Genomic DNA, 10314 nt, shown 5'->3' with positions numbered 1-10314 from the left:
AAATCAAACATCTGTGGCAAGGTGCAATCCTCTAGAATAGCTCCATTTACATATATGTGGTAGTTTGTGTATTTATGCATCTGCATTGATGCTTATATATAATATAGAATTCCGGTGTAGTCTAGCAATTGTGTAAAAATTTCAACAACAATGATCTAATTTCAGGAATAGGGTATCAATTATGGTATTGAGACCTACCCTAATTTTCCTGTCCCTCTCCCCCTCTTCTCCAACTCAGCAAACTAAGTGGGGCATTCAATGTAAAAAAATAAAGAAGATGAGACCTTTTACTTTGATCCCAGGTGAAATATTTTCTGTCGGTCAGGTAGGTAGTCCCGACCTTGAAACAAATTTTGGGCACTGCCTCCCTCACTGCTCTCTGGGTCTCACCCTGCCCTTTTGGCATCTGCATTTTAGTCAAATTAGTGCCAAGGTCATACCAAAGGCCAGTGACAGCGGTATTAAAGTATCAGGGACCACAGGCCACGTCAAGGAAACATCTGTAGGCAGCCCAGGTCATGAGAAGGAGCCATTTTGAATCATTTGTAGGAGAGGGACATAGGCGAATCCAGACGAAATCCCAAACCAGTTGGGGTCATCAGGAGGGAAAGGGACAGAAAATGAACCAGCTTTAGAGTCAGGAGACCTGCCTCTAGTCTGCTACCAACTGGTTATGTGTCCCTGGACAGGAATCCTCTCGGTCTCTATTTCCTCAGTGGTAAAAAAGAGAGGGTTGAACCACAGGGTTCCCAAGGTCCCTCCCAGCTCTTACATTCTGGAGTGTATGAAGCAAGGCAGGGACACAAAGTGGACGAATAATACGTGGTTAAGAAAACAAGTTAAAAGTCAAACTCATTTGTAGCATAGACGCCCAAGAAAACTGTTGTGTACAGTTGCTGTTGTGTACTGTTAGAACTGGAGATTAGTTTCCAGTAAAATGTGTAACTTTGACCCAGACCAAGATCATATACGGGGTTGGGGGGAGGCAGTTAAAGACTGTGAGCTCTGTTTCAGATATGACAGCCCTGTCCATCCTGTTTTAACGTCCATCACCTTGCTCAAGATCATATTGCTTAGGTAAATTTCAAGTTGCAAAGGGGAGCAGAGATATGCCCAAGTAATCATATCAGACGTGAGAACACGGTGGTGGTGGTTTTATACATCACTTCACAATCCGGACTTTCCGGTTACTTTCACTCTTCGACGACCTGCAGCCCTCTAAAGGCGTCACTTGCATCTGAATGGTGTTCTGGGTGGGTTCCGAGAAGTGAGTCTGGTGGGAGAGAAAGGTGGAGGAAGGAAGGAACTGTTGTATTTGGCGGCGGGACTCAGGTTGAGGAAACTGCTACAACCCGGCAAAGAATTGAAAAATACAAAGAAGAGACGAGTTCCCACACGCAGCCCGTGTCAGTGGCCTTAACTGTGACTGGGAAGCAAGAACCTGGGCCAGGGGTGTAATCTCTTTCTAAACTAAATGTGTCTGAGACAATTACAAAGCTTACTGGGGACTTGGGAGACCAGGCGACGTTTTGATCTGGAAATCCTTCCTTATTTTTTACTGAGGGAGAGCTTGGGCTCAGAATACATTATAAGTGCTGCGTCTCTTCCAGGCTAATTTATAGAAAGCCGTTCGCCGTGGCTTCTCCCCTAAGCCCCCTGCCCCCCCCAGACTAGCACAGACTTCTAGGTTAAGGGTGAGCTAACCACTGCTCACCCCCACCTAAATAAGTCACCCAGGCCGAAGGGCTCCCCGCCTCCCCCGCCGTGCGTGCGGCTGGGACCCCGGGGGAGAGCTCAGCTGGGGGCCGAGCTCCCACCGTCCGCCTCCGCCCCCCAGCTGCCCGCCCCCGCCCCCATCCCCCGCTGGGCGAGTGCGGAGAAAACAAGATCGCCGGCGAGGCGCACAACCAGCTGCCGGCAACCTTCGAGCTCCCCAGCTTTCCCGGGCTAGGAGCGGGAGGTCGGGGCTCCGGAGCAGCCGCGCGCCGGCCCGCGCAGCGCCGGGACCAGAACCCGCCGCCCCGCCGGCCCCGCTGCACAGGCCCCTCCCCGGCTCCCCGGCCGTTTGGCGAGCTTGTTTGTCTTATTTTTAATTTCTCCGAGGCCAGCCGGAGCAGGTTTGCTGGCAGCCGTGCGCCTCCAGCAGTCACGCGACCAGCCCATCTCCCGGGCGCGCGCTCGGCTAGGGCGCGCACGGGAGGCGGGGAGGCGCCGCGGCCGCCCTGGGGCCACCTTAAGGCCGCGCTCGCCAGCCTCGGCGGGGCGGCTCCCGGCGCCGCGACCAATGATCTCCTCCTCTGTTTAAATAGACTTGCGGTGTCAATCATCTTCTTCTTCGTCAGCCTCCCTTCCACCGCCATATTGGGCAACTAAAAAAAGGGGGCTCGTCTTTTCGGGGTGTTTTTCTCCCCCTCCCTTGTCCCCACTCTCTCGCCGCTCCGCGACTCCGACGCCGGCAAGGTTTGGAGAGCCGCTCGGTCGGCGGGACCCGCGGGCTCGCAGCTGCCCGGACTTGGACTGGCTCTGCCCCCTCCTCTCTCCGCTGCGCTCCTCTCCCCTCCCCTCCCCGCCTCCCGCTCGCCAGTCCACTTGATCGGCGGGGACTCGGGGCTGCCTGGCCGGGGCTGCCCCTCGCCCCCTCCCCCAGCCCCGCGCGCTCCTGACGCTCGGGCACTTACTCGTCCGTGTTTGTTTCTCTTGGCTCGGAGGGCAGTCGCAGGGCTTATAAGAGGGGCTCGGGCTGGGTCGGGGCGTCTTGTTTTGTTCGTTTTGTTTTGCGAGAGCGCAAGAGAGGCGGTTGCCGAGCCCGGGGAGGAAGATGTCAAACGTGCGAGTGTCTAACGGGAGCCCGAGCTTGGAGCGGATGGACGCCAGACAGGCGGAGTACCCCAAGCCCTCGGCCTGCAGAAACCTCTTCGGCCCGGTCAATCACGAAGAGTTAACCCGGGACTTGGAGAAGCACTGTAGAGACATGGAAGAGGCCAGCCAGCGCAAGTGGAATTTTGATTTTCAGAATCACAAGCCCTTGGAGGGCACATACGAGTGGCAAGAGGTGGAAAAGGGCAACTTGCCCGAGTTCTACTACAGACCCCCGCGGCCACCCAAAGGCGCCTGCAAGGTGCCGGCGCAGGAGGGCCAGGATGTCAGCGGGACCCGCCAGGCGGTGCCTTTAATTGGGTCTCAGGCAAACTCAGAGGACACGCATTTGGTAGACCAGAAGACTGATGCACCGGACAGCCAGACGGGGTTAGCGGAGCAGTGCACTGGGATAAGGAAGCGACCTGCCACAGACGGTAATGACCCTTTCAAATGAGTGAAATGTTTTTCTGTGTGTCTGTGTTAGCGGCACTGCTTTGCCTGCCTGAGGGTCTTTAACCTCAACTTTGTTTTCAGCGCATTCTGATTTAGCTCTGGGGGAGCGCACTTTCTTAATCTTAGGTTTTAAATGCTATTTATTTAGCTGACTGCTTGCCTGTTTATGACTTTTAAGTCAGAAGCCTGAGACTGTGTTATCTGGTAATTTTTCTAACTGAAAACATCGCGGCTCCTCCCCGCTCGCCAGCGGTAGGTATGTGACAACGTTGGGATGTTTATCAACGGCCTCCCTCTTCGCTTTGGAGAGAGAGCTTTGGGGGCGTAGAATATACTTTCTGTTATGTGAAAACAACCTCATTTTGTGCCCTTAAAGGCCACTGGGAATGACGGATCCAGGATTGTGGGTGTAGATGGTGGGTTTTTCGTCCCCTGGTTCTTGGGTCCACTTCTGTCACCCATTGTTTTTTCTAATAAAGATTGTTTGTCTGTGTTCTTTTTAAAATTCCCTCCTGCCCTTAGATTCCTCTTCTCAAAACAAAAGAGCAAACAGAACAGAAGAAAATGTTTCAGACGGTTCCCCGAACGCGGGATCAGTGGAGCAGACGCCCAAGAAGCCGGGCCTCAGAAGGCGTCAAACGTAAAGTACTCGGTGGGTTGATTACTACGAGCAAAGCAGTGACCCCCGAATTGGGCTGCAGGAACTCGTGGGCTTTCCAGCCCCAGGATAACCCGATCTCAGTGGTGGCTGGCAGATTAGAGCTTGTGGGTTTTTGTTTGGTTTATATTTTGGAGGTCAAAAAAAGTAGGAATGGGGAAGACTGAGAATTAGTGTGGAGGTGCTGTAATTCTTCCCAGTTTCTACGTCCTGAGATCATTTTCCTTTGAAGTACCAAATGATTAGAGCAAGGGTCCCAGGCAAGTACTTGTAACCAAGGCCCTGTGGGGAGGAAGGTCAGTTCTCTGAGAGTCCCATCAAAACATGTTGGGAACAATAGGTTCTTTTTCCATCTGAACAAGAGCGGGGGTCTGCCTCCATCCCACTTCATGAGAATTCATCTCCCAGAAGACCAGGTTGACTCAGATTTTGAGCCATCCATGGAAAAATGATTTAATTCAAATAAATGATTTAATTCAAACTTTGAGGGAAAAGTGAGGCACAAATGGTTCATAGCTGGTTGTTCAAATGGTTAGAAACGTGACAAGCGAGGTATGTGGCTTCCTTTGGTTTTTATCATTTTCACAAACTCTCACTTTCCCTGTCTTCTGATAAGTTTGGGGGATGGAGAAGGAACGTGTGTATTTAAAAAAACCAAAATGGAAGGCTCAAAAATCCTAAGGTTCCGACGGAATTTCTGATAACACTGAAGTTGCAAAGCAAAAGTTAAAGTAACTGCCAGGGTAAGCAGTCCAGGAACACGTCAGCATGTGTATGCCAGTCGTGCTATAACAGGGGAATTTAGATACTTGTAGGGGAAATGGATAGTAGATATCAGGGCTGACGGGGTAGGTGTCCCCCAAACAAGGGAAGTGGAGATTTTTGCCATCTACTAAAATATGATCAACATGAAAAGCTAATTTGAATAATTCAGCCCCCATCTTTACGTGGATTGGTCTCCATAATGATCAGACTACATGTATTAATAGTTTGTAAACGTCTTACAGACCACGACCGTGTCCTCTTTTTTTTTCCCAAAACACTCTCATAGCCTAGCATATAAAGAGATCCTAAGAGATGTTGATATTAACTTTTAAAATCCTCATCTATAAAAATTAAAAATTAAAAAAAGGGATGAAGGTGGGGTTCAAGTTTGTTGTATTTTTAAATCAGTGTCATATATAGGATTTCATTACATACATATTTTTCAGAGCTTATACAAAACGGCGCTATTGAACTTCTCCATCACAGCTTATATATGAAGTGGGTAAATGGGTTGAAAAAATTTTCTGAAGCAACCTTACCACCTGCAGCTCTTGTTGGTTTGTGACTTGTGGCCTAGCTCATCAGATGAGCCACAGCAAATCAGACCTACTGGATTTTGATCTGGCCCCATTCTGACATACAGAGAAGCATTTGTTAGTAAATATTGCCAGTTCAGAGAATACAGGAAATAGTAGTAAGGACCTATTCATAAGCATTCGTGTGTATATTCTACATATGACTAAGACTAAAATATTTTGAGAAAAAAAAAAGTGAATAGAATTTTCTTTGGATAGTCTTTTTAAGTGTGATTTCCAATTATTTTTCAAACTTAGAAAATTTTGCTACTCTTATGTGTTACACTTTCTGAATTTTCCTGTGTCTGTCCTTTCTCACTATCTTTGACCCCCGATTCTCTAGACCAGGGTTTCTCAACCTCTGTACTGTTGACATTTGGGGCCGAATAATTCTTTGTCGTGGGAGGCGGTCCTGCGCATTGTAGAATGTTTTGGCAGCATCCCTGACCTCTCCCAGCAGATGCCAGTAGCACCCCCTCCCCACCCAGTGTGACAACCAAAAATGTCTCCAAACATTGCCAAATGTCCCCCGGGGGTGGAGGGGGAGGCAGAATTACCCACTGTTGAGAATCACTGCTCTAGACAAAAGTCCACAGTGCAGGGGAGAGTAAAAATCCAATGAAGGAAATGTTGGATGGAGGTGACTGAGCACCAACTTTTAGCACGTTCTTTCTTTGCTATTGCTCAGGTGTTTCCCAACAAAGACAGTAACAAAGTAATTCCCGTCATATATTGGCAATGTTGTTCTTGTGCCTTTCTCCTAATTCTTTCTTGTTTCTTTTGCAGAATTGAGAGTATGTTTCCTTGTTTATCCGATACATCACTGCTTGATGAAGCAAGGAAGATATAAATTAAACATTTTGAATACATATCGCTGACTCCACGGAGTGGACATCCCTTATAAGCACTGAACAGCAACAACCCAATAACACTAAAGTTTTAGGCACTCTTAAATCATCTGCCTCTAAAAGCATTGGATGTAGCATTGTGCAATTAGGTTTTTCCTTATTTGCTTCATTGTACTACCTGTGTATATAGTTTTTACTTTTTATGTAGCACATAAACTTTGGGGAAGGGAGGGCAGGGTGGGGCTGAGGAATTGGCATGGGGGTGTATGAAGAGCTTGCTTTGACTTAGAGCAAGGAGAAAAATATTTGACTTGCACTAAGAGAAGCAGTCTGGGGGGAAGGTTTTGTTTTCTTTAAAGATGTAATGTCCCTTTCAGTGAGAACTGATACTTCATTTAAAAAATCATCCAAATTTGAACACTGGCTGCAGATAATTGATACTTATTTTTTTACATGAAGCTTTTTTCTCATTTAGGAGCTCAGATGATTCCGTTATGTAGCAGCAAATGGCTTTTTTTTTTTTTTTTTAAACAAAACTCTACTCAGTGCTCCCCGGCTTCTCCAGTCTCCCTTAAAATTGGAATTTGCCAGTTAAAGTATTCAGCTGTTCGGTAGTCACTCCAGGTACCCCTGGGCAAAAATCTGGCATGTATGGGGGGAGTTCTGAATGCTCAGAATTGACCATTTAGTTTTTATCAGATTTGTTGAGAAAATTTCTTAATTTTCTTTTCACTTCAGGGTGTGTAGACACAGTTAAAATAATTCTAAATCCTTGGATATTTTTAAAGATCTGTAAGTAACTTGACAAAAAATAATGAAATAATGTTTAATTTACAGCTTCTCATTCTGTTTGTTAATTTGCCCAAAGGAAAGTGGTGTTTTTAAAGGAAAGTGCGTATAGAGAAAAGCACCCGTGGATAGGTGAAATGTGAAATGGATACTACATCTTTAAACAGTATTTTTACACTGCCTGTGTATGTGTATGAAACAAAACCATTTGAAGTGTACCTGTGTACATAACTCTGTAAAGACACTGAAAATTATACTAACTTATTTATGTTAAAAAGAGATTTTTTTTTTTTTAATCTAGACAACATACAAGCCAAAGCGGCATGTTTTGTGCATTTGTAAATGCTGTATTGGGTAGACTAGGTTTTCCCCCTTCTTCTTTTAAATAATATGGCTGTGCTTAAAAGGTTGCATACTGAGCCAGGTATAATTTTTTGTAATGTGTGAAAAAGACGCCAATTATTGTTACACATCAAGTAGTCAATAAAGAAAACTTCCATAGCTATTTGTTGACTTGAACTGTATGTAATGTACCTTATTAGTAAGCTTGAGGTATTTGACCTAGCTTTGTAGTCATATTTCCACAAATATAATATGAAGTGGCAAACACCTAGATAATTCAGGCCCACCACTCAGATGATGTTTATGTAGGTCCGAATGTAGTAGTCACTCTTTTCCACTTAGTTCTGTATGGGTGGACAAAGCTTTAAAAGTGGAAAGTAGGCAGGCCACATTTTCATATTAATAAGATGGTCAAAGTCTCCATTAGTTCAAATATTTACATCTCTAGGATATGAATGTGTCAGAACCAAAAATTGTTACATAAGCGTAGACCGATCACACGTTTGCAGGATTGAAAATGAAACTAACATGGTGATTTCTCTAAATTCTGTATTTACACATGCAGTGTTGTGAGGAATTAGAGCCATTTTTCAGACCATCTAATCTACACCTCTCATCCAAAATATTCAGATATATAGGTCCTTTAGAAATGGGTGTGCATTCCACACTAATTTAGGTAGAACAGGTATGCTTCAAATTGAACTGGTCATCATACACGAACTCCTCAATTTCTAAATTTCCTGGTTATAATCTACACAACCTAAAACTGGTTAATCTGAATACCGGATCTGAGAGTTTGAGGATTCCATATACACAGAGCAAAGATATTTTTTATTCAAATAAGAAAAAAAATTAAACACGGCATTTTAAAGTAAGATTTATTAGGATAATCCCTGCAATTTGAAATTCTCCTAAAATGTGGCTAAGGTGTAAGATGAAATTATTTTTTCTAGGAATCTGCAAATGGTTAAATGCAAAAATCTGGATTTGGGTTCAATTGTTTCTCTCAAATACTTGCATTGAATTCATTGCACCCCAAAAGGGGCTCTAAACAAGATAATTTCAGCTTATTTTGACCTGAAATTGCTTATCAAAAAACAAAAAAACCCCCAGGGTTGAGTCTCTTCGACTGCCAGGAAGGGAAAAGTAGGTCCTTTGGTGGCGGGGCCACATCTTCCAAGTTGGTATTATTTTAATTAAAGACTAAAGGTGTTTTTGTGATTCTATTCAAAACACGAAGGCAGGGTGTTTTTCAGGAAGAGACTGAGAAAGCAAGAAAAACAATTCAAAATGGGGAGGAAGGAGTGGAGAGTCAGGAAATAATGAAATAAATTCTCACTGAGCCAAAAAGGATACTTTAAAAAGTGTCTCTAACAGATAGGGGGAAAAGTCCTCTTCTAATTGCTGCTTGTAACCCCTGTTTCTTTCCCAAAAAGCCATCTTTAATGTGAATTTTTAGAGATTGCGTTTTAGGAGTGCTGGGCCAGGAAGAAGTGGATGCTCGCCGCGCCAGGCACGTTCACAGGAACGCAGCCCCTAAAGTCACCGTGTCGGTCCTTCACGCGTTCTATGTCAAGTCTCCAAACGTGTTCCCGGGATTCGGAGCGTCCTCTCCCCGACCCCGGACTGCAGGGTCCGCCGCGGGCGTCCCTCCGAGGGGATGCGGCCGCCGGCGCCAGCCACCCCCTACCCCGCTACCCCGGCCACTGCGCCGTCGTCTCTCCACCCTGCCCCGCAGCCCCGCGCCGGCCCGCCGCGGCAGTTGCGGGGTCAGGCTGGCTGGAGCCTCGGGACGAAAAGGCTATCAAGTCTAGCTCCGCGTCTGCAACTGGCGGCTCCCGCACCGCCCGGATCACTGCGCGCAGTTCCCGCGCCCCGGGCGCCCGCAGGCCGTGGAGGGCGGCTGCGCCTCGGCCCCCGCAGCTGGGCTGGGCGGTTTCTCCGAAACTTGCCTCCCTCATCATTTCTCCTCTGGGCTAAGAAAGAAGCGAAAACCCCCATTCCTCTCCACAATCAGACCCTGCACATCAGTACCCCGCCAACTCCAGGGCGCTGGGGAGATTTGAGCGGAGAGAAGAACCTTTCCGAATTCGTGGACCCTCCAGGGCAGCAGCCCGCTCCCACCCCCACCCCAGGCTCCAATGATCCGCAGCCCCGCGCATTTCGAAAGGCTTCTCGGCTCGCCGGCGGCCCAGGAGGGCCGCAGCCGTGCGCAGGAGGGGCCGCGCGCCACCGCCGCTCGCGGGGGTCGCTTCCTCCCTTACACCCGCTCTGCTAAGTCCCCCGGTTGCATCCCCGCTGCCCAGTGCGGGGGACCAGGGCAGGGAAGAACTAGGAAACTGTGGGTCCAGAGGCATAACTGGGGACGGAGGGGACAGTGGAAATCAACAGGAGGGGAGCGGGGCGGGCGGCCTTTCAGGCCACGGTGTGCCCACCGGCCGCGCGCCGAGACCTTTCCGGGCTGCCGAGGAACGCTGCCTTCGCCATTTCATCTTAACCCTCGTTAGCGTAGACACTTGCTCTTCCGAAGCTTTTTTGAATTGAAAGAAAGGTGTTTTAGAAGTTCGTCTAGGATCTGCGATCTGTTTTTCAGAGTACGAATTTCCTTTTTTTTTTTAAGTTTGCCATCTCTTTCACCTGGGCCACACCCTACGTTCGCTCCCCTCCCTCCCGGCCAAAATTAAGGTAAAAATCCTGCGAGCAGAGCTGGGCGGGGGGCTGGGTCAGAGGGTCCACGGTCACGCTAGACCCTCTCCTCCCCCGGGGAGGTGGGGGTTGGTGGCACCCCCTGGATCTCGGCTCGCGGGGGGGTAGGGCGGGGTGGGTCAGCGCCAGCCAGACCCCGCAGAACCGAAAGTGTAGCATTTACACGTACACTCAAGTCCCCGTGCGGCCATCCGCGTCCCGGGCCTGTCTCGCGTGGGGACACACACAGAGGAGGCAGGAATCCCCGAGTGAAAAATACAGAAAGGAATCGAGGCGTGCTGGGAGCCAAACGTCGACGCGCCTCAAAACGAACGTGAAG

The 10314-nt window shown here is 48.1% G+C and overlaps 1 protein-coding gene across 1 annotated transcript; it reads left to right on the top strand.

Annotated features, from left to right (window-relative positions):
- Positions 1-2310: 2310 nt before the first annotated feature.
- CDKN1B (cyclin dependent kinase inhibitor 1B) lies at positions 2311-6683 on the top strand. The gene is made up of 3 exons (XM_030841438.2): positions 2311-3293; positions 3835-3964; positions 6097-6683. Exons 1-2 carry the CDS (start codon positions 2819-2821, stop codon positions 3954-3956), a joined length of 597 nt encoding a protein of 198 aa, XP_030697298.1. The 5' UTR covers positions 2311-2818; the 3' UTR covers positions 3957-3964; positions 6097-6683.
- The last annotated feature ends 3631 nt before the right edge of the window (positions 6684-10314 follow it).

The sequence above is a fragment of the Globicephala melas genome, chromosome 10 (genome assembly GCF_963455315.2).
Source record: "Globicephala melas chromosome 10, mGloMel1.2, whole genome shotgun sequence".
In the NCBI taxonomy this organism is placed as follows: domain Eukaryota; kingdom Metazoa; phylum Chordata; class Mammalia; order Artiodactyla; family Delphinidae; genus Globicephala; species Globicephala melas.
The sequence above is the reverse complement of the archived record's forward strand: the minus strand, read 5'-3'. Positions and strand labels throughout refer to the sequence as shown.